Source organism: Eurosta solidaginis, chromosome 3 (assembly GCF_040869045.1).
Source record: "Eurosta solidaginis isolate ZX-2024a chromosome 3, ASM4086904v1, whole genome shotgun sequence".
Taxonomy (NCBI): Eukaryota; Metazoa; Arthropoda; class Insecta; order Diptera; family Tephritidae; genus Eurosta; species Eurosta solidaginis.
In genome coordinates this window covers 4,195,561-4,217,412 of record NC_090321.1, presented here as the reverse complement: position 1 = coordinate 4,217,412, position 21,852 = coordinate 4,195,561, and the positions used below count along the sequence as shown (strand labels likewise).

The following is a 21,852-nucleotide window of genomic DNA, read 5'->3' as shown; positions in this document are numbered from 1 at the left end:
ATAGGTTTACCACAAGGGTCGGTATTAGCACCAATCCTGTTCAACATTTACATAAACGACATATCATCAGCACTGAAATATAGTAAAGTCAGGTTGTTTGCAGATGATGCGCTACTTGAAGTAAATGAAACGGATATTTCAATAGCAAGGAGCAAAATGCAAGAAGATTTGGACTCATTGTATAGATGGCTTTGCACTAATAAACTCAAGCTTAACGTTAACAAAACTAAGTTCATGGTTTTATCCAGGACGACCAATAGAGAATCACTTAATTTTGATCTAAAAATAATGAATACGAGCATTGAGGATGTCAAAATATTTAAGTACTTAGGGATCCTGATTGACAATAAACTGAGGTTTACAGATCATATTGATTATATTGTTGCCAAAATGGGCAAAAAAATTGGATTTTGGAAGAGATCGTGTAAACTTATTAGTAAGAAATATAAGTTGAAAGTTTATAGATCCATCATAGAACCCCACTTCTTATATTGCCCTACAATATTCTTTATTGCCAATGAAACACAAGTAGACAGGTTACAAATTATGCAAAACAAAGCTATGAGATTTACATTGAAAGTGAGGTACGACACTTCCATAAAGAGTATGCTTAATGCACTAAACTGGCTGAGCGTGAAACAGTTGATATTTTACCATAGTATGAAATTTGTATTTTATATCAAGCATGGTAAATTACCAGCCTACCTAAGTGAAAAACTTGTTTATGTGAATGAAACCCATTCTTACATAATCAGGGAAAATAATAATTTTAGATTACCTCTTCTCAAAACAGAAATGGACAAGCAAAATATATTTTACAAAGGCATGAAATGTTTTAATGAACTACCTAATCATGTTAAAAATTGTGAAAACCTAAACACCTTCAAAAAAAGTTTATTAGAATATTGCAAAACCCTTCCAATAAGATAAAATATTTTGTATCTGTATTTCATGTTACTGATCCTTGAGCGTACACGGCAATCCAAATAGACACAGAGGAACCTTATGCATCAGGTCAAATACATATATTGCTCGCAATCAAATTAGGAAAGAATTCCTGAAAATATCGTCCCAGACAAACAGTTGGAGTGTTCATGTGAATCACGTATATTCCCACAACAATGATGTATTGTAATTAATTGTGTTTACATAGGGGCTGGTACAGGGAGGATTGGAAACACGTCCTTTCCGATAAGAGTGGCTTATTCTGCTGAGCTGCTGGCTTTTGGGTTGACCGGAATCAAATGCATTCCGACAGCATAAATAATAAAACTGGGTAATCATACGTCTTGGAGTAGGGCAGGATTGAGAACACGTCCTTCCAACCTCCCAATGATATGACTCCAAGACTCGCCCGTTGGGACCACCAGTTCCCGTGCTGATCGGAATCTCATGCATTCCGACACCCCAAACGCTAGAAATCCTATTATTATTAAAATGTATTTAAAAATTTGTAATAATCTAAGTTTTAGGCTTAAAACGCCGTAATAATAAATAAATAATAATAATAATAACAGGCGCTTCATTTATTGAAAACAGCTGTTGTCATGTAAACATCTGAAGCATATTTTCTGCAAGTTTTGAGATTATCTTTACGCTAATTCGACATCAGCAAAAACTTTAAGTTGTATTGAAATATTTGCTGACTGACTCGTTTACACATGCACTAATCTACAATAAATCTTCAATAGATAATCCCCTGAGAGAGAAAGGGACTCATCTGGGGCAGGAGACCAGTTATGTTGTTCACGGATGGGTCGAAGTTGGACGGAAATTTCGGGATCCGCTGTGGTCTCCTCCTGCATAGATAGGCCTCGAGTCAGCTCAGCAAATGTTGGGCGAACACCACCTCCTGCAGGGTAGCAAGATCCTTCTGGTCGGAAGTGAACGGCAGGAGGTTTCCCAAATGTTTGGGTTCACTAGGGCTCATCTATCAATTGTCATTGAGGTTTTTGACAGGACACTATCCAATGGGAATCCATACGGTACGTCTCAATATACTTCATCCTGCTCAAGCTGTATGGAGGATGATTTGGTGGAATCATCGAGCCACATTATGCATGATTGCGCAACTTTTGCCAGTACTAGGCGAAAATCTTTCGGTAATAGTTTAGTCGACTGCTAATACGCTTTCAAAAATTCCGAGAGAGGTGTCAAACGACGCGTCTTAACATCAGTATTAATAATCCGAAGGCGGAAAATAAAAATTTTAACTCGTTCAAAAGATATTAACGAAAAACCGAAAAAAGACCCGCGGGTACCTCCGAAACCGGGGGTGGGATCCATAGTATTTTTGCGCAGAGCACCTTTCTGCGTCGGCAGCCTTCGGCCGCGCTTATAAAAAATAACCCTGGGCTACGCCATGCCAAGTCCGGGTGTGTGGTATAATATGATGCAAAATTTTTTTTTGTGGGTACAAACACAACAACAACCACAACAACAACCACATGAAAATCGCCAACTTCAACTGCGAATATCTCCGGACAGAGATAAAATTGTTCTTTTCCGCCTTCGAATTATTGTTCTCGAGATTAATACGCGTCTTTTGACACCTCTCTCGATATTTTTGGTAGCGTAATAGCAGTCGACCCCTCAACTAGACTTTTACTAATATTTCGATCGCAACTCACTTATATCTCCGGAGGATTTATACAAGGCTGAGATCGGTCTCACTCGAAACTATATCGTTGCGACACAACGATTCTCTAAGTATCTATAGCTTACGTCACCGTTATTTTATGTGGTATCACAGCGGTCCTTCATGCTTCCTTGCCCTACCAGGGCAGCTAACAACTAACCTAACCTAATCTACGCATTCCATCCCTAGGAACTAGATTATTGTCCGTCTAATATTCACGTTTTTCTTTTATTTCGTGATTCCAATGGGAGTCTACACTTAAGAAACTTGTGTCAAAGTGAAACATGTGTCAAAATCACATGATTACCTAATTGAAGATATAGCGCTCTTATCTGTCAAAGTCAAAGAACTCTATACATAGACTCATGTGTTTCAAGCGTTATAGAATTCCGCCTCCTTCGCCAGCTGATTTATAAGGAGGTTAAAGTAGCGGAAGGTCGCTCATGGACTCATAGAGTTGCTTTAATAACCGTCGAACTTGCTTAAAATTATTTCGAGATGGCAGTGCTGCAAAATTAATTTTGACATTTTGCAAGTTTTCGCCGTTTTTGACAACCAGTTGTCAATTGTAATTTGATGATTTCTTTATGAACTGTTTTCATTTAAAGCCACACGGGCGAGATAATTTTGTGGAGCTGCGAAGTCCTGAATTCAATCCAGAATGCCACCAAAAAAAGCACCTGCTGCAAGCAAAAAAACCGAGCAAAAGAAGAAAGAAAAGGTTATTGAGGTAAGCTTCGTTGCAGCAGACAAGGCAGGAATAAAACCGAACTTAACCTTACTTTTTTGTGTTGATGCATTCCTCAACGCAACGCCAACTCATAAACAATTTGGGATGTTTCTCTAATCGCAGGATAAGACTTTTGGCTTGAAAAATAAGAAAGGCTCGAAACAACAAAAATTTATACAACAAGTACAAAAACAGGTGCAGTCTGGTGGACAACATCCGAGAACCGATGGCGATAAACGCAAGGATGATAAGGAGAAGAAATTGCAAGAACAGCGTGAATTGGCCATGATATTTCGGCCGGTACAAATGCAGAAAGTTGAAAAGGGTACTGATCCAAAATCGGTGGTTTGTGCATTCTTCAAACAGGGTAGCTGCACCAAAGGTGATAAATGCAAATTCTCACACGATTTGTCAATTGAACAAAAGGTATGTAGAAATGAAGTTATCACATTGTTGTTGCTGTTAGCGGAATAGTGACATAGGGGTATAGGTCAGTTTAGGCGATAGTTTATGGCTCCAAGACAAGCCTCGCAATTAAATTAGTGGATGCAATGGTTAATCTCCCAGTGGGTTAGAGAGTTTAAAATACTAACCACGGCAGGTAATTTAGGGTTCCTCATGGAACTAGAGTGTGTGATGGCCTAGAAGATTCAATGTGGTCATAACAAATCCTTCCCAAGTTGGTCGGGCTTGTACCTTATTGGCATTTGCTACCGGAACGTAAGACACTGCCAAAAGGTTTTTACCGCTAAAACAACAACAACAATGGTTAGGTATTTGTTGTGGCATTGTTGTAACAATACTTCCTGAACCTGTCTATTCGTCAATCCCACTCAGAATTTCCATTCAAACCTAGCAGAAGTTGTAGGAAAGTAATAGTTGTATCAATGAAGTCATTAAATTGTATTTCGGGTGGGTCGGGTGCAGACGCTTCACTTAAGAAACATACATTAGTTATGTCTAAGTTTAGTAGAGATATGTAAGTTCCAAATGTTGTTGTAGTTGTTGTTGTAGCAGTGCTCCATCTTCATCCACAGCGTTATTTCTCCACATGCTGGGTACTTTGGATGATGTCATACTACATTCGTCAAAACAGTGCCCATAAAAGTATGTCTGTGTGACCACAGGTGGATCATAGCCGCAGTACTTAGTTAAATCCCACTTCCCCGAGAAAAGACTTTGAAGAGATATACATATTGCTGTTGTTGTTGTTGTAGAGATAAGGTTGCTCCCCGAAGGCTTTGGGAAGTGTTATCGATGTGATGGTCCTTTGCCGGATACAGATCCGGTACGCTCCGGTACCACAGCACCATTAAGGTGATAGCCTGACCATCTCGGGATCGTATTATTATTATTTTTTCATCTTCTCTGTTGTTTTACAGACCGAAAAGCGTTCAATATATGTGGATATGCGAGACGATGATCCCGACGATAATATGGCAAATTGGGATGATGCGAAATTGAAGGAGGTGGTGGATAAAAAGCACTCTGCTGAAAAGAAACGACCAACCACTGATATTGTGAGTATTTTGTGAGAAAATTTTTGCGGAGTTCCCACTTAGTGGTATCGTTCTCTTATATTTACAGATTTGCAAATATTTCCTTGAAGCTGTTGAAAAATCGAAATACGGTTGGTTCTGGGAATGTCCCAATGGAGGAAAATGTATATATCGCCATGCTCTTCCTCCTGGTTATGTGCTCAAAAAAGATAAAAAGAACCTTGATAAACCTAGTGAGCTTTCCCTGGTCGATTTAATCGAAAGGGAACGCGCTGCACTGGGAGCAAGTCAAACGCGGGTAACATTGGAAACATTTTTAGCATGGAAAAAACGAAAAATACAAGAGAAAAAAGAAAAGTTGGCTGCCGAGGAGGAAAAGAAGAAGAACGACTTTAGCAAAGGCAAACAATTTGGAATATCCGGTAGAGAGATGTTCAGTTTCAATCCTGATTTGGTAGATGATGGACCAATGGAAGATGGCGATGCAGCGTTCGATAATTATGCACGTTCAGATGACGAAGATGCAATGGAATTTAAGGAGTTAGATTTGACTGCATTGTCGTTGGCAGCACAAGAAGCTGATGGATCGGGCACTGTAGCGTCTGAGTCGCGTTTGCAAGAACAATCAGAGGAACGTGCGAAGCAGAAGGCTGCTGATGATGAAGCGCAAGCAGCGGCTGCTGCAACAAGTGATGACAACAGTACACCTGCAAATGATGCGGCACCCATCAATAAAGAACTGTTTATGGGCCTTGTGGATGAGTTGGATGACTTGGATCTTGAAGATGGTGATGACGATGATGATGATTGAGGGACATTGATAAGCAGTAAAGGATTTTTTTGTCCGTTTCATAGTGTCACCTAAAAAAGCTCAACTAAAGCATGAAATTGTGAAAAAGAAGTTATAGAAAGTAATTGCCGTCACTAGTTTATCCTATATAATAAAACGTTGAATGCAAAAATTTAATAGAGTACACACACTGTATAACCATCTTCAACAATGGGGGTTCAAGGGGTTTATAAGCGCAATACAAAGCTTTATAGCTTCCGTAACCTAATTGTCAACCTCACCTATGCGAGCTTAATCCTGTTACAAAATTGAGTTAACAAAAATACCAAACGTTACAAGTAGTATATTAACTGTAGAATTTCGTGATCTACAACAATAATGTTACATAAATTAGTCCCGACGCTTAAAATCTCAATATTCTTAATGCCAACTACTTTTGTATTATATAAAATAAAACTAAGCTACCAAAACGACGGATGCAGCGTACCTTGTGGTTCAGGAATTTGATTTTGGCTGATGTAATTTATGAAAAGCATTTCCAAACGTGTTCTTGGGCCACCTTCATCTACTTGCGCGAGTTTCGGAAAATAGTCACGTTGTATATATAAAAGTAGTTTGGTAAATTGCCTGCCATACGTACGACACATAACATAACCTAGCGTTTGTAGCATTTCCAATATCAAAGTAGCGCTTACATCAGGCATAGGTTCAAGATTAGTAAAATCAACCAACCAACGCCAAGCATGGTCGATACCAAATGGATGTGTTGGACCTTCGGCTCTACGTCCATTTGTAATCATAACAGCTGCATATAACCGTGTTATACCCGCTTGTCGTTTCAAATCGTTATACTCTCCTATGGATTTTCCATGCAATGGCACTAAAAATGGTGACTCTTTAAAGATGTAGGCAAGGAAAAGTTTTCCAAAATCTGGTATAAGCTTCCAAAGTGAGACTACTACGGATGCAACGGGAAAAGCGGCTTGTGGGTTGCTGGAAATAGCAGTTTCTCCTTGATTTACAAAACGTTTCGCTGTAAGTAGTAGGCAATAATTGCGTCCCAAAGGATGATCATTAACACTGATTTGTCCTTCAGCAGTTTTGAGTGGTTGTCCATTGAGAAAGTTAAAGATGCGCTCGAATTTATCCTGCCCGTTTAAAGAAAAAATGCTTTGTAGATTACAATCACACAAGCCATACAATATTTCGACGGCTGAGTGAAGGAACGCCCATTTCAGGTAGATCAAACCCCGAAACGGGCCAACTCGGCTACCTATGGGAAAATGTTATCATCACGGCTACCTCAAAACTTGTTTCAAAAACTGCTTATCACAGAAATTGATCAAAACCCGCCCGTTGTTAAAATTAGTTAAATACATTTTCAACATATGAAATCGGATATTGGGGGTTTTAAAGACCAACTGCGAGATAAGGCATTCTTCTACAAACCAGTTCCGGCGATCTTCTACTCAGCCGTTGTTTGTACATGATTTTTGTCTAGCTTATAATATTCCAAATGTGTTTGATATCTTAACCTGAATCTAAATCAGTTTTGGTAGATTAATGCCAAGTTCAAACTCAGCGCACCAAAACATCTGAAGGATGTCTAGTCCAAAGCGTTGCTTGGCCTTGTTACTTATGTGATATACAAACCTGCAAATGTTGAGGATTAACAGCCGATATGGCATTCAACGGTATGTTAATGGCTTTCTGACAGGCAAAACGATATTTTTTCATATTTTCATCTGACTGTAGCGGTTTCACGCCATCTACTTTTTCTTGATAAAAACTATATATCTCTTGATAGAATTTCAAAGCAAAGGAACTATGTTGATTTACTGGCGGTGGATGGGCTGCATAGCTAATTGGTCCGTCCGATTGCATCAATGCTTGTTTTGGAGGTTGTAAAGGGTTTCCTAGTTGTTGTTGTTGACGTTCATTGGTATTTTGAGATCCCACTTGATTTGAAGCATGTGCTTCTTCCTGCTCTTCTTGTGCTATATTTTCTGTCGTTGCTATCTCAACCGTTTTAGCTTGCATTTGACCTTGTGTAAGCGCCAATGCTGTAGCATTTACCTGGTCCTCGGCTTTTCGTTGCGCTTCCTGTTGTGCCTGTTCCTGTTTTTTAAATAGTTTTTCTAAATCTTCATTTATTGTTGCATATAATGCATCCATTTTATTGCAAAGGCTATCAGCTATTTTTAACTCTTCCGCACCACAATCATCGGTTTTTATTCTCAATGTTAGTTGTTCGAATAATTCGACTAGCTCTTTCAATTGCCGATTGTAATCACTACATGAAAGCAATGCTTGTTTATCAATAGAAATTAATGCTTTGGCAACAGCTTCATATTTACTGCGAAAAACACTATGATACTTGGCTACACATTGAAAGGAGAAAAGGTGTAGTTGACGTTTAGCTTGTAAACGTATAGCAGCTAATTGCTGTTCACATTCTTGGAGTTCGATTGTTGTTCGTCTTTCAGCTTCCTCCAGAATTCGGGCGTCGTTGCGCTGCTTCTCTGCAATGAGTTGCTCAACAAACTTGCCCTGTTGTTCCCGTTGCCGAACTGCATTGCTACGCAAAACTCTTATTTGCTTCTCTTGTATGTCATGCATTTGTTGGCGTACATGTTTCTTACGCTTATCTTCAGCATCACGTAGCATCACTGTAGCATTGACTAATTCAAAATCTAAAGACTATTGAAGGCAATTAGGAGAATTCGAAAAAGTTATTTTAATATTTCCACTTACTGGTGACGTTTTAAGTACTGGTATTATTAGTTTTGTTGGAGTTATTGGCTCCTTCGTAGTTTTGCTTTTTTGTTGTGCAGTTTTTTGTTGCGGCGTCTTTGGTGTATCATTCAGCTTCAGCTCTACACTTTCGTCGTTTGTTTGATCTTTTCGTTCAGGCAAATCTGGTCCAATTGTGCGCTCCTTTACAAAAGGCGAAATTTCAATTGCATGTTGGAGTGTGATCTCGTGGGCTTTGGTGATATCACCTTCTATTATCCTTTCTAACTCAACGCTCTTCCGTGTAAAAACATAACGAAATAAATTTGGATTCATAATTTTTTGTTTTCGTTTGCACTTAAGAAACCTAACAGTTTTTCTCACTTACCCCTTCACTCATATTTGCTTTACTTTAATTAATTACTCAAACTTTTTTTAATAATGCTTTTAAGACCTCTGTTTTCGGGCGGTTATCCTTTGTTCTGCTTATAGACATTTGACCGTCAACTTTGACAGCCATTCGATAAACGCCGTGCTGCCACAAGGCGAGAAACTAACATTATTACCTATGTAAATACAAGAGCTCTGTTAAAATAACTTTATTACCTATGTTATTTGTACGACGCGTTATATGTGCGTGGCATTTGTAAATGGAGTAACGTCTATGCGTCCTATGCTATGTTGTTGCAACCAGAAGCAAAGCAAATAAGGATATTACTGGCTTCGGTTAGGCAGAGTTATACCATATAAGACATAAAAAGAGTTATACTTTTCTTTCTATTCCATACATCGGGATCTGCGAGACAAATGAACCGAACTTTATAGGAGGCACTTTTTTCCCGGGCAATCTCTAAAATATTCGAACAATCGCTGTTACGAAGAACAGTCTTCTATATATACACAGGATAACTGGATTATTTTGGATAAGACCAACTATAAAATCGAAAGTCAATGAAGGGCTACCGTTTTCAGCAGCAAAAACACTCCGTTAGGTCTTAGGACGTGTAGTGGATGTGGGCAATCCCTTCCCGGATCGAATGCGGTACAAGAAGCTTTTGTTATTAGCCTGTCTGCGTAGGAATAATTTACAATTCGAGCCTTAAGAACTGGATTAAAGTCGACTCTTACAATAGGCATGCCTTAACGGGGGTATATTTTAAGCCCCTAAATACGATGTCTTTTACTTCATCTCGTGTTACTGCATAGCAACGAAAACAAAAAGAAAAATGTGGCAAAGCGAGGCCAAACCACAGTAGATATTTATACGCTTAAATCAGACTTCTTGTTGAATTTGCTTATTAACTCCATTTATATTGCTACCAGCCACGCTCTCAATTAACTGCAGACGTATGAATCAATTAAAAAATAGTGCAGTGGCCTTTCTTTCATCTCATGCATTGCCCGTTGTTTATAGCTCTAGCTGTTTATTATGCGGTATGAAATCCGGAACTGTTTTCAAGCAAACATACACTCTTACATATGTATTTCTTATCTATATTTTTTTAGGTGGTATATGATGAGCCAACTCCGCCCAGGCGCTTAAGGAGTCATCTCTATTATGAGGAAATACGGCACCTGAGAACTCAGCCGTATGAAGCCAAAAACCATAAGCAGGTCCCCAGTGAATTCCACAAACAGGCGTAGGACCTTTATGCCAGGAATTGCCCGGTGAATCCAGTATTCAAAAAACAGTACCCAAAAATTGCGGAAGAGGAACCCATACTCCCCAGGGAAACGCGAGTCACTCTAGCTCAGCTTCGATCTGGATAGCGATCGGTCGTATCTAATGGATGGAGCAAAGCACTGCTACAACAACAACAACAACATAACACTCCCCAAAACATTCGCTGCAACATCAAAACAACTTTTAATTTAGATTTCTTCCTTCCCCACTTATAAACTATAGAAACACATGTTTACTTAAATTTTTTTAGTCCATATATAGTTTATTTAATGTTATATAGCCTATATATAGTTTATGCTCTTAAAGACAATGAAATGTAGTTCTTAAAACTGAGTACAGCATTTAGGGGAAGTTAAAATGGGAAATGTCGATCCAAGTATGTTTCTGGTTCAATAAAAATATTTAAAAAAATATATTACTTAAATAATATTTGCTGAATAGTATGTACTATTAAAGTGCATAGGATAAAAGTATTAATGAACCTGTAGATTTGTATCCAACGTAATTTGCTGCTGATATCATATTTCATGTAATAGCTTCAACTCCAAAGTACCCTTGTGGCATAAGGTTTTAAAAGACGAGTAAAAAACAAATTTTAGTACACTCTGAATAATTACTAGCTCAAAATATAAGTCGGCTTAGTCTGTTTTGCTACTTTGTTTGGCCTTATGGCCCTGTTGTTTCTCTTTGCTAATGCACTTTTGTTTTTATTTTTACAAGAATACCTTTGTTATTTACTTCTTCTTCTTCTTGGCATTCTTCTCAACCGGTAATGCATCCGATTTACGTTTTTGAGTTGACTTTGCTGGTGGTGCTGTTGTAGTGCTAGCACCCCCCGTAGAGTTCTTGGTAGCTTTCTTCTTTTTCTCTTGGCGCTCTTTTTCTTCAAGTTCAAGATTTTCACGCTCAATTAAGGTGATGAGCGTGTTGCAGCGACGCTGCAATTCGAGTGCTGTACGAGATTTAATAAACCAATCGAAACGAAACTCTGGCGAAGAACTGTAACCGGAAAGTACATAAGTTTTAAATATTTATCTATTGCTATTCTCAGATGTTATATTCAATATTCAGATATTAAAACGTACCGTATAGCATCACGTAATTCCTCGTAAACATTTTCCTTGTCGAAGCCTAATTTGTGCAACATACAAACAAGAAAGCGATCTTCACGCTCCACATAATTTTTACCCTTATTGTTGCCATATTGCAGACGAAGTTGGTGGAAGGGAGCCCGATAGCGTGACATCTGCAAATTAAATTTGCAATTTTAAAAAGCCTGCCTCTTAAGCACTTAATTTACAAACCTTCTGATCGAGCGCTTTCTTTATCGAAAGTCTCCTTTGTATTTTCGCTTCACCGCGCTCTATTTGACCCATAATACGCTCAATGTCCTGCAGCTCATGACAACGCTCCCAAAACACTGCATTATATTCAATTACTTCCTCTGGTGTCTTTCCCTCCACATCTTTTGCTATATTTTCTATATCATCACGTCCGTATTTTTCGTTAGCTTTGATAAATTGGTTAAAATCACGTTTTGTCCATGTGGTAAAACCCTGTGTTAGCAGGGACTCCTTCTCAGCAATCTCCTCTTCTGATAGTGGCTCAGCTTCATCTATCTTCCGTTGTTCTTCTCGTTGTATTTTAGTTGCCTCTGCACCCAATTCTGGATTCTTGGGCACTTTATAACCCACTGTTTTGCGGAAATAATAGATCTCTTGATCTAATAACTCAAATAGACGTGGTGGAAAGAATTGAAAATCTTGTACAATTGGTTGCTTAGGTGGACGAGGCGCTTTGGGCGCTTTTGGTTCTGATACGCGCAGTGCTTCACGGAAATATGCATCGACAGCATAGTTTGCTTTACGTTCACGTTTAGGGGGTTCAATCCAATTACCCAAAGTGTTCAATTTCTGCTTTTCTCGATAGTCTTCACCTTCAAACTGATAAAGAGACGTAGAACCACCTTCGCCACCACCCGTATCAACGGTAAATGTGCGCAAAGAACCTTCACCCAATTGATCTAACTTGGCTTTTTCTTCAGCCGTTTTTGCCTCACCACGTTCCAAAATTGTATCAATGTCTTCATCAGTAAGCTCAGAGTCTTTCGAAGCAAATACATGATTGGCGCCGAAGCGGATAATATTTAACATTTCATCTTTATTCATTTGTGCTGTACGATTATCTACAAGACGTCCCTGCTGTATGACCAATTTATCAAGACGTAATTTCACTTCTGCACGTTCGACAATTTTCTCTTCGACCGTATTTTCGGTAATAAAGCGGAAGACGCGTACTTGCTTCTTTTGGCCAATTCGATGTGCACGATCCATAGCCTATATTAAAGAAATTAAATAAAGATCAATTTTTAAACGATATGTAAAATTAATTAAATATACCTGTAAATCCATTTGTGGATTCCAATCTGAATCATATAAAATAACCACATCTGCTGTAGCTAAATTAATGCCCAAACCACCTGCGCGTGTAGAAAGCATGAAAATAAATTTTGTACTGTCATCCGCATTGTATTCCTGAATCTGTCGATTACGATCCTCGTGTGGTGTTTGGCCGTCCAAACGACAATATTGGTAATTACGCCATAAACAATAATCTTCAAGTATATCCATCATACGTGTCATTTGTGAAAATATGAGTACACGTGAACCTTGTGCTTGTAACTTAGGCAATAATTTATCTAATATAACCATTTTGCCTGAATTAAATACTAAATGCGTATCAGTAGTATATGGTGGACCAGGTTCGGCACCATCAAACAAATATGGGTGATTTGTGCATTTACGCAATTGCATCAAAATATTTTGGAGCCGCATCTTTTCCACTTTACCCGCACCATTAACAACATCAATATCCTTCATCAACACTTTTGTATACCATTCGCGTTGCATTTTTGAAAGTCCAACAAATATCTTGATTTCTTTCTTCGGTTTTAGACGTTTTTCTACTTCGGCTTTGAGTCGACGCAACAAGAACGGTTTTAAAACAGCATGTAAACGTGTTATGAGTGCATCATCGCCAAGGCAATTATTGGTATTGAACCATTCATCGAAATCTTCCGAAGAGTTGAAGACATCCGGCAACAAGAAGTTAAGCAATGACCACAGCTCATGCAAATTATTTTGTAGTGGAGTACCAGTAATCAATAGACGGTTGGCAGTTTTAAACTCACGTAAAATTTCAGAGAGTTTCGATTTTTCATTCTTTATACGATGAGCTTCATCAATAACCATATAACGCCAGTTAAATTTCTTGAAAACTGATTTTTCGCGTATACACATCTCATAAGATGTGACGCACACGTCCCACTCGCCCGGTAATAAAGTGTCACGAATAAATGTGTTACGCGCATCTTGATCACCAATAAGACAGACAGCACGCAGCGAGGGGCACCATTTCTTAAATTCATTAAGCCAATTTTGTAAGGTCGATTTGGGTACAACGACAATATGAGGCCCAGCTTGATTTCTTTGTAATCGTATTACGTATAAATATTGCGAGCTATAAACAAATTTTCATTATTTGTATAACTTACTTGAAATGTTTTAGATAACCAAGCAATGAAATGGTTTGTAATGTTTTCCCCAAACCCATCTCATCTGCTAGTATACCATTAATGCCATTTTCATATAACGATATCATCCAATTTAAGCCGCGCACTTGATAATCACGCATTTCACCATTTTTAATGTAGCTCGGAGAGCTTTCGAAACGAAATAGTTCCTTCGATGTTGTATCCTCTGCCAAAAGCTCCTCATCTTCTTCCTGCTCTGTTTTGCGGTGCCGATGACTGGCAAAACGCGAGAACGGAATTAATATAGTTTAACATATTGGTAAAAGTCTAGAACAGAGGTCGAGTGATAAAACGCTTCCGAAAATTTCGTGAGGTTCAAACGACGCGTATTGACCCACCAACAAAAACTTACTTACTTTTTTAATTGGCGCTTAACCATTTAAACGGTTATGGTAGTCCAGCAAGGCGCGCCAGTCGCTTCTTTGTTACGCCAACTAGTGCCAATTGTTCACACAAGGGAGTTAAAGTGGTTTCCACCTGGTCTTTCCAGCAGAGTGGGGGCCGCCCACTTCGTCTGCTTCCATAGGCGGGTTCCGTTAGAAATACTTTCTTAGCAGGAGCGTCGTCTTTCATTCGTATAACATGGCCTATATAGCCAGACGGGTACAACAGTTAAGTTAGTTTCATGATGTATTTACATATGACAAAATAAGTGTACAAAGGGATTTGCACAGATTTAATGTTGATCCCACGCCATTGAAGGCCGCTAAAGCATAAAGGTGCTCTGCGCAAAACTACTATGGATCCTACTCCTATGTTTGGAGAGACCCGGAGGCTTAATTTCTCGTTTTTTTCAGAATATCTTTTGAACGATGTACAATTTTTATTTTCTGCCTTCGGGCTTCGGGTAATCGGTACAGAAATCAACCACATTTTTGGACGCGTATTAGCGGTCGACCTCTATTCTAGATTTTTACTAACATATTTTTCATAATTGATCATCTTTGTGTACTTACTCTGCATTACCATCTTTCTCCTTGCCCTCCTTTTCCTTTTCTTTATTCTTTTTTGGTCGACCTTTAGGTTTTGTTGGACTTTTTGAGGTATTTGTCATGAAATGTGTGAAAATTTCTGTTTGCTTCAGCAAGAAATCAAATCGTTTACCACGATCTGTTTCTATTTTATTGTCGAAATCCACTTCCTTCTCAGCTGACGAAGTGGTCGCCTCCGAGGTGGTTTCATTCTGTAACAGAAAATTAAATAAGAATAAAAACAAACAAATTTCAAACGTTTTGGCGCGTTGTTTCTGCCCAACCATCGATACCAGCTGTTCGGAGCGTGTTGGTAGCTGCGGCACTTTTCCGCTAACTTGCACATACACATACAAACTCCGCAAATTGCAAATTTTTCATGAATTATTTTCTACTCACCGAGTTATCATTAGCTTCCATTACGTCGGCTTTTGCTTCTTCTTTGGACATTATCCGTACAGCAAATCAACTATTTGAAATACTTTTATTGATGAATTGGGGGTATTCGGCCAATAATTTAATTTTTATGTGCTTACAATTTTACAAGCTGCAGACAAATTTTCAGTGATGAAAAAAGCAGGAATGTTATAGAATGAAACGATTAAAAAGCGGCAAACGTGATGCAGCACAGAGTTGTATGTTGAAATGTTTATGTTAAAAGTAACGCCGTTGCATTATAAAGAAACAGCGGCTTAAAATAAGTTAAAACTGTTTTATTGGGGATCAAGTTAAAGCCCGACTGACCGTATCAGCGCTGCGTCTCTATTCGCTGCTTATTTGTTGTTGTTGTAATAAGGTTACTCTCCTACGGTACAATGTGTAAGTATCTAAGGTAACAAACACAATATCAAGCAAGGACTGCCACGTTCGCAACACTCTCTAAAACACTCCAGTACTACTGAATCTAATAGGTAATCGGAAAATTTATTTAGGTTAGAAGGATATTGAAAAGACAATCACATTATACATAAAATAAATATAGTTTAAAAAAATATAAACCACGCAAATATGGTGCCGTTTCACAGAGGTTCTTGTCTCCGCTATTAAGCACAACTCGTTTTGTAGCGAGTTATTTAACCACTAGCCTAGAAAGTTACAAAGAAGCATACATAAAAGTGACTGTAATAACTCACCTCTTTGGTTACACCTGAATTGTTATGTAATAATACAGTGATTATTTGGGAATGCTTTACTATGATAAAATGGTATTTTAAGCCGGAGTCATTGGTACCGTATGTCGTATCGCTGTATCCGTATCCCTAACGTAATCAGCTGTTTATCGTTACATCGGTAGACCAAAACCCAATTGGTTGGCTACGATACGGTTACGACCTTAGCGCCCCCAATAATCGATTGCATTGATTCTCATAAGGTTGGTCGAATCAGCTGTTAAAAGGTTACCGATACGGTTACCGATAAAGCACCAATGTCTCCAGCTTTATTTAGCTGAACTACAATGTCACTTTACAGGTTAATACTGTTTTCACACAGAAACTTAATGATCTCATTTCACCTGCTAATGAAATCGTAAATTTTTTGCTTTCACACAGAAGTAACTGCTCGATTAGTATGAAGGATGAGACAATCATGGCGGAACGATACAAGGTGGGAGCATGGTGGCATACCTACAAACAAACAAAAATCCATGTACATGTAAATTCGATGGACAAATGTCAGTAGGGATTCGATTAGCTACTAATGAAATAATAATAGATTCGAATTTTGTAGGGAAGATTGAGCTCAATAAGCGCCTTAATGTAGAAAATTGCCTTTATTATTCAATAAGCCGTCTGTGTGAAATTAGTATAACGTTCGATATTCAACTAACTACAAACTGCTCGTTACTTTAACATCGTTGCCTCTCGCACACACACAAACACCAATGCCGGTCTCTACAGTGACTAATTAAAAAAAATTTATTAATACTTAAAAGGACGCTCATTTAGCATGTTTAAGTCTTTGAAACTACTACCCAACGTGGCTGGCACCACCACCACTGCTGTTGCCGACACGCTGACATCCAGCTATACACCATAGCATATTGTTAGCACCACCCCCTCTATCCGATTCCACGTCCTAGCTGTCACTTTTTTGTGTTTTCTGCATCACCTGGCGCAATTGTGGGAAACTACTTTTTGTTGGTGGTGGAGTTAAACGTGCACACAATGTAATAAATGGTTCATACAATGATGGACGTTCCATAGCATTTACCGTATAATGTTTAATGCGTTCGCGTGCACACCAACTATTCGCTCGATTTAAAACTGATTCAACTGGATCCAGTTGTTGCTGTTGAAGTTGCGGTGGTGTGACTTGTGTTGGGGGTGATGCTGGTGATTCACGCCTGTTGCGCGCACGCATATTTGCTAAAACAATTATTGCAACGTTATCTTTTTTCTCCTTATTACGATCAATATCTATTTTGATATCGGCCAACATATCCAAGCTGCTGGGATCTGTGGGATCATATACGAGCACATAACCATCGGGGAAGTAAAGATAGTGACGCGGAAGTTGGCCTTTACCTTGCAGACCAGCAGTGTCATAGATGCGTAGAGTTTCACGTGCACCACCGCGTCCGGTGTCTACGCTAGCCACATATATATCCTCTATAGTGGGATGAATTTCCTGAAATTGAATAATTAATATATGTTTGATAAGCATCAAAACACTCACTGTGTCCATATTAACATTGCCATAAATCAATTGTTCCAACAGCGCTGTTTTCCCAACACCTTTCATGCCACATATAAGCACTTTGCCCACTTTACCAATCTTAGCCGTCAACATCCTCGAAAAAAGTATTTTATAAAAAATTTTTTGATCATGCACCTATATATTTGATAATGAGCAAAAACCCATAGTGTACAGTACCAAGAGTGTCAACTAAGCGATAAGCGTCAAAATTACAAACAGCCTCACTCAGCTGATGCAAATCTCAAGTCCAGAGTTGCATTTTTGGTACGTAATAGTACTTTAAGCTGAGTTGCATTTGATAGTTTAAAAAACTTTGTAATATTTACAGTTGAAATAGTTGCATATTTTTCCACCTAAATATAAATAATAGAGGACTTTTAGCCTCCAACGATGCGGAAACATACGGGCATAGCGAAATTTATTTAAATTAGAGTCAAAAAAGTCTAGAAAAACTTAACAAAATATAAAGCGCCACACGTGTAACATTGTTGTTTTTTCATTTAAAATGCTGTTACCAGATTATTGTATTACACAAATATAATGAAATTGGGTACAGAAATTCAGAAATGATAGAAAATATTTTACCGATATACTTTGTTCTTGTGTTTAAAAAGTTTTTCACAATAATTTGAAAAAATCTACATTTTCTATGCTTTTTACACTTAGAGGAGTAACCTCATATAATAAATTAAATTTTCAATGAAATAACTCTGAACAATTTTTGCAATGAAAAAAATTAAAATGCTGTGTAACAGGTGTAACACTTTTGTGACTACATAAACCCTGTTTGAATGTTGTTGTTGTTGTTGTAGCGATAAGGTTGCTCCCCGAAGGCTTTGGGGAGTGTTATCGATGTAATGGTCCTTTGCCGGATACAGATCCGGTACGCTCCGCTACCGCAGCACCATTAAGGTGCTAGCCCGACCATCTCGGGACCGATTTATGTGGCCACATTAAACCATCAGGCCATCCCCTCCCTCCTCACCCCCAAGTACCATGAGGAGCCTGGGGTCGCCAGAGCCTCGTCTGTTAGTGAAACAGGATTCGCCGCGGATAGGTGAGGTTGACAATTGGGTTTGGAGAAGCTATATATAGCGCTGGCAACCTGAAGGGTTTCGCTACACAGCCCCTTGAATCTGGTATTTTAGTCGCCTCTTACGACAGGCAAACCTACCGCGGGAATATTCTGACCCCCTTTTACGTCGCTGCACAGAACCCTAATTGACTGTTTTCAACCGAAACCACAATGGCAACCCAGATTTTTCCGTTATGCTAACTTAAGCGAGTGCCTGTCAAAAAGAAGTTAACAAACTTATGCCAAAAACCCTCTAAACACGAGCAGCTGATAGGGTTGCTAAGGTTCAATGTGGTTTTGGTTTTTGCAAATCCACCGTCTATACAAGACATTTAAGACTACTTTAAAGATTTCTGGGAAACTCCGCTTATTTTATTTCTGCTAACGTTCATATCGCTAAATTGTCAAAGAAATAACTCCAATATTTAATAACGCAAAATGGTCTTTATTTGAGTACTTCACAATAACACTTATACTTCGCAACCAATAGCGTGCTTAAATCAAACTGATTACTTACTACTCAGCTTGTGCTGCTTTTATACTCTCTGCCCAAATGTCTAGACGTTTCTTCTTCTAGAATCCTCTACCTGGTCACCAGCCATACGCGCGTGAATTTGTAGGTGTAACCATATGCGTGTGTACATGTGCGTACTACTTCGGCTGATGATGACATGCGTTTGTGAGTATGTATGTGTGTAAATCATGATTAATGTGTTTATGTAGCTTGCTTTAAGGTTTTTGTTGTTGTGCATTTATTTAGTTATGTCAAAAAGGATAAATATAATAAGAAACGTCACTCGTTACTTTGCGTAATGTTATTCGTTAGGGTACTCCCAGGTTTTTTATGGGCTAGATGTGCATAAATGTCTTCTATACCTTTCGTGGGGTATTTGTGTTTATTTTTCCAACTTTATTCAGTTAATTAATTAATTTTCTTTCCAAAAATAACATTTGCATAAGGTGCCTACACGGCATGTATAACTGCGAGACAATTACAAATGTCCCTCACAGAAAACATTAGAAATCAATTTTTATGATATCCAGCGCGTTACTCGCCACTCGTAGCAGACTGGTGGCTCTTATTTATTTATCCTCGTTGGTTATCTGAATATTCGTCACACTACGAATACGGGCCCTGGCATAAGGCTGCTTTTTGTGAGGTAAATTATGGCTTTATACGGCTTTGTGTTACATCCATCTATCAGTGCCTTTGCCTACCGCAGTACAAGACTTTCATACCACTGTTGTATTCTGATGCCTCTTCCGGCCTTAACTATTATCTTATTATGTGAGACCCTATCGTCATGATGGGATTGGGCCTTGTGGGCCTTTCAGCCTCTGCCTTTCTGGCCAGCTCGTCCGCTTGCTGATGTTGTTGTTGTAGCGATAAGGACACTTCCTGAATGCCTTGTGGATTGTTATCGACGTTGATGGTCCTTTGCCGAATGCAGATCCGGTACGTTCCGGTACCAAGCCCGACCATCTTGGGAACGATTTGTTATGGCCACACTTGTCCTTCTTTGCCATTCCGCCCTCCACCCCGTAGATCCATGAGGAGCTCGGGGTCACTACAGCCTCGGCTGTTAATGAGACAGGATTCGCCATGGATAGGTGAGGTTGCTAATTGGGTATGGAGAAGCTATATATTGCGCTGGCAACCTGAAGAGATTGCGTTACACAATCCCTTGAATATATTTGGTATTTTAGTCGCCTCTTACGACAGGCATACCTACCGCGGGTATATTCTAATCCCCTCACCCGCTGGCGGCCGTCCGCTTGCTGTTGCTGTAGCGATAAGGTTACTCCCCGAAGGCTTTGGGGAGTGTTATCGATGTGATGGTCCTTTGCCGGATACAGATCCGGTACGCTCGGGCAACACAGCACCATTAAGATGCTAGCCCGACCATCTCGGGAACGATTTATATGGCCAGATTAAACCTTCAGGCCATACCTCCCTCCCCACCCCCAAGTTCCATGAGGAGCTTGGGGTCGCCAGAGCCTCGTCTGTTAATGAACAGGATTCGCCACAGGTAGGTGAGGTTGAAAATTGGGGTTGGAGACGCTATATATTGGGCTGGCAAGCTGAAAGGGTTGCGCTATACAGCCCCTTGAATATATTTGGTATTTTAATCGCCTCTTATGACAGGCATACCTACCGCGGGAATATTCTGACCCCCTAACCCGCTGGGGGCCTTCCGCTTGCTCGTTTCCATCTATGGCCCGGTGCCAAAGCCAGTCATACGAATGGTGTTACTAGTACCTGAGAAATTCTATAAACGCTAGCACTCAAGGAATGTTGTACAGAAATGCTTGTGCTGGACCATTTTGATAAAGCTAAACCATTTACACGTATAGGTATGACTTTCACAACTTCTTTAATGGTTGACGGTTCTGAATTGAAAAAAAATCATTCTCAGAAAAGAAACATTGTCCGCTACAAGCGCTAAAGGAGTTTCTTGTTTTTAACAGAGTTTCTTGATGAAGCTATTCCCTGAAAAGTTGAAAAAAAGTTTGCCTTGTACCTTGTATAATCGGAGTTTATATAAAAAAAATTATTTATATTCCAAATTTTATTATTTTGAATTAAAAAATTTTACTACGATCCTGCCAGGAGTCGAACCTGGAATCTTCTGATCCGTAGTCAGACGCGTTATCCATTGCGCCACAGGACCATTTACATTATTTGCGCCAAATGCGGTATAAAACCGAAGGCGTGTAAAGCTTTTCATATTTTAGAAAAAAAACAAAAGAAAAATGAGAGCAAGAGCAGAATATTCAAGAGAAACATTTAGTGCTTATAATCTACACTGTATAAACGTAGAGGTATGTTAGTATATTATTTGTGCACAAATACGTACATTAGACTGATTCGAAAACAAAAAATTGTTTTTGCCAAAAATAGATAATTTTATATCCACTGCTAGGTCACAATTGACATCATCCGGTGGCAAAATCCTGAGCCAGATAAATAATTTTGCATGTAAATGCAACAACAACGATTTGAGCCAGATAAATCTAGATAGAAGTCTGGTTCAATTTGTGAGCCAGATAATTTGCTAATTACTTCTTTTGAGTTTGGCAACGCTGCCTTTAATAAACCTACTTTTTCAAAAATAGATGTCGCTGCTTAGCCTTTCGCCGTATGAATTAAATGAAAAACAGCGGCGGCATCTGCCTATGATATTTCACGTGTGCGAAAATTTCAAGACATCTGCTTCTCAAGTCTCTCAATGAGCCAGAGCATTCCCGTGAGAATTGTGCGTTAGCCGGAGCTGTAAAACTCACCGGAAGACGGCAAATGTAACAATTGGTTCGTTCCAATGAAGCGTAATCCAGATAAGGATAGAAATTTAACATGCAAATGCAACAACATGTCTGATTCATGTGCCATTGGAACACGAGGATGCATGTTAAATTTTTATCGGTTTCTGAATCATGGTTCA

General features: G+C 39.0%; 4 protein-coding genes, 1 long non-coding RNA gene and 1 other non-coding gene across 9 annotated transcripts; 2 read left to right on the top strand and 4 right to left on the bottom strand.

The window, feature by feature from the left end:
* Positions 1-3,203: 3,203 nt before the first annotated feature.
* Positions 3,204-5,841, top strand: LOC137243147 (zinc finger CCCH domain-containing protein 15 homolog). Its single transcript, XM_067770474.1, has 4 exons — positions 3,204-3,368; positions 3,492-3,794; positions 4,751-4,888; positions 4,956-5,841. Exons 1-4 carry the CDS (start codon positions 3,300-3,302, stop codon positions 5,676-5,678), a joined length of 1,233 nt encoding a protein of 410 aa, XP_067626575.1. The 5' UTR covers positions 3,204-3,299; the 3' UTR covers positions 5,679-5,841.
* Positions 5,842-5,970: 129 nt separating this feature from the next.
* Positions 5,971-8,884, bottom strand: Gle1 (nucleoporin GLE1). Of its 2 annotated transcripts, XM_067770473.1 has the most exons (4): positions 8,779-8,884; positions 8,412-8,687; positions 7,311-8,357; positions 5,971-6,805 (listed from the first exon to the last, which is right to left on the bottom strand). In XM_067770473.1, exons 1-4 carry the CDS (start codon positions 8,788-8,790, stop codon positions 6,119-6,121), a joined length of 2,022 nt encoding a protein of 673 aa, XP_067626574.1. In that variant the 5' UTR covers positions 8,791-8,884; the 3' UTR covers positions 5,971-6,118. The 2 variants fall into 2 exon arrangements, with proteins under 2 accessions (XP_067626574.1, XP_067626573.1); XM_067770472.1 differs by lacking the exon at positions 8,779-8,884 and having other exon boundaries at positions 8,412-8,772.
* Positions 8,885-9,073: 189 nt separating this feature from the next.
* LOC137243144 (uncharacterized) lies at positions 9,074-10,487 on the top strand. The gene is made up of 2 exons (XR_010950460.1): positions 9,074-9,824; positions 9,897-10,487. It is a non-coding gene; the product is annotated as an uncharacterized lncRNA (long non-coding RNA).
* On the bottom strand, positions 10,306-15,243 carry Iswi (Imitation SWI). 2 transcript variants are annotated; one of them, XM_067770471.1, is made up of 8 exons: positions 15,174-15,243; positions 15,037-15,106; positions 14,623-14,849; positions 13,628-13,882; positions 12,474-13,560; positions 11,379-12,410; positions 11,160-11,320; positions 10,306-11,073 (listed from the first exon to the last, which is right to left on the bottom strand). In XM_067770471.1, the coding sequence occupies exons 2-8, from the start codon at positions 15,085-15,087 to the stop codon at positions 10,809-10,811; spliced, it is 3,078 nt and encodes a 1,025-aa protein (XP_067626572.1). In that variant the 5' UTR covers positions 15,088-15,106; positions 15,174-15,243; the 3' UTR covers positions 10,306-10,808. The 2 variants fall into 2 exon arrangements, with proteins under 2 accessions (XP_067626572.1, XP_067626571.1); XM_067770470.1 differs by having other exon boundaries at positions 15,037-15,220.
* A 1,189-nt stretch (positions 15,244-16,432) lies between these two features.
* Positions 16,433-17,484, bottom strand: kappaB-Ras (NFKB inhibitor interacting Ras like 1). 2 transcript variants are annotated; one of them, XM_067777276.1, is made up of 3 exons: positions 17,314-17,484; positions 17,163-17,265; positions 16,433-17,093 (listed from the first exon to the last, which is right to left on the bottom strand). In XM_067777276.1, exons 1-3 carry the CDS (start codon positions 17,425-17,427, stop codon positions 16,714-16,716), a joined length of 597 nt encoding a protein of 198 aa, XP_067633377.1. In that variant the 5' UTR covers positions 17,428-17,484; the 3' UTR covers positions 16,433-16,713. The 2 variants fall into 2 exon arrangements, with proteins under 2 accessions (XP_067633377.1, XP_067633376.1); XM_067777275.1 differs by having other exon boundaries at positions 16,440-17,265; positions 17,314-17,479.
* Positions 17,485-21,008: 3,524 nt separating this feature from the next.
* TRNAR-ACG (transfer RNA arginine (anticodon ACG)) lies at positions 21,009-21,081 on the bottom strand. Its single transcript has one exon. It is a non-coding gene; the product is annotated as a tRNA-Arg (tRNA).
* Positions 21,082-21,852: the final 771 nt, after the last annotated feature.

Bases quoted from the DNA above. Each gene is read 5' to 3' on its own strand.
- Gle1 (XM_067770472.1), bottom strand. From the start codon at position 8,726: ATGAATCCAAATTTATTTCGTTATGTTTTTACACGGAAGAGCGTTGAG. The intron at 8,358-8,411 runs GTAAGTGGAAAT...TGCCTTCAATAG, and splicing joins CAGTACTTAAAACGTCACCA to TCTTTAGATTTTGAATTAGT. The intron at 6,806-7,310 runs GTTTGTATATCA...TTAAACGGGCAG, and splicing joins TTAATCCTCAACATTTGCAG to GATAAATTCGAGCGCATCTT.
- Iswi (XM_067770471.1), bottom strand. From the start codon at position 15,087: ATGTCCAAAGAAGAAGCAAAAGCCGACGTAATGGAAGCTAATGATAAC. The intron at 14,850-15,036 runs GTGAGTAGAAAA...TTTCTGTTACAG, and splicing joins TGGAAGCTAATGATAACTCG to AATGAAACCACCTCGGAGGC. The intron at 11,074-11,159 runs GTACGTTTTAAT...TTCCGGTTACAG, and splicing joins GAATTACGTGATGCTATACG to TTCTTCGCCAGAGTTTCGTT.
- kappaB-Ras (XM_067777275.1), bottom strand. From the start codon at position 17,427: ATGTTGACGGCTAAGATTGGTAAAGTGGGCAAAGTGCTTATATGTGGC. The intron at 17,266-17,313 runs GTGAGTGTTTTG...ATTCAATTTCAG, and splicing joins GCAATGTTAATATGGACACA to GAAATTCATCCCACTATAGA.
- LOC137243147 (XM_067770474.1), top strand. From the start codon at position 3,300: ATGCCACCAAAAAAAGCACCTGCTGCAAGCAAAAAAACCGAGCAAAAG. The intron at 3,369-3,491 runs GTAAGCTTCGTT...CTCTAATCGCAG, and splicing joins AGAAAGAAAAGGTTATTGAG to GATAAGACTTTTGGCTTGAA. The intron at 4,889-4,955 runs GTGAGTATTTTG...TTATATTTACAG, and splicing joins AACGACCAACCACTGATATT to ATTTGCAAATATTTCCTTGA.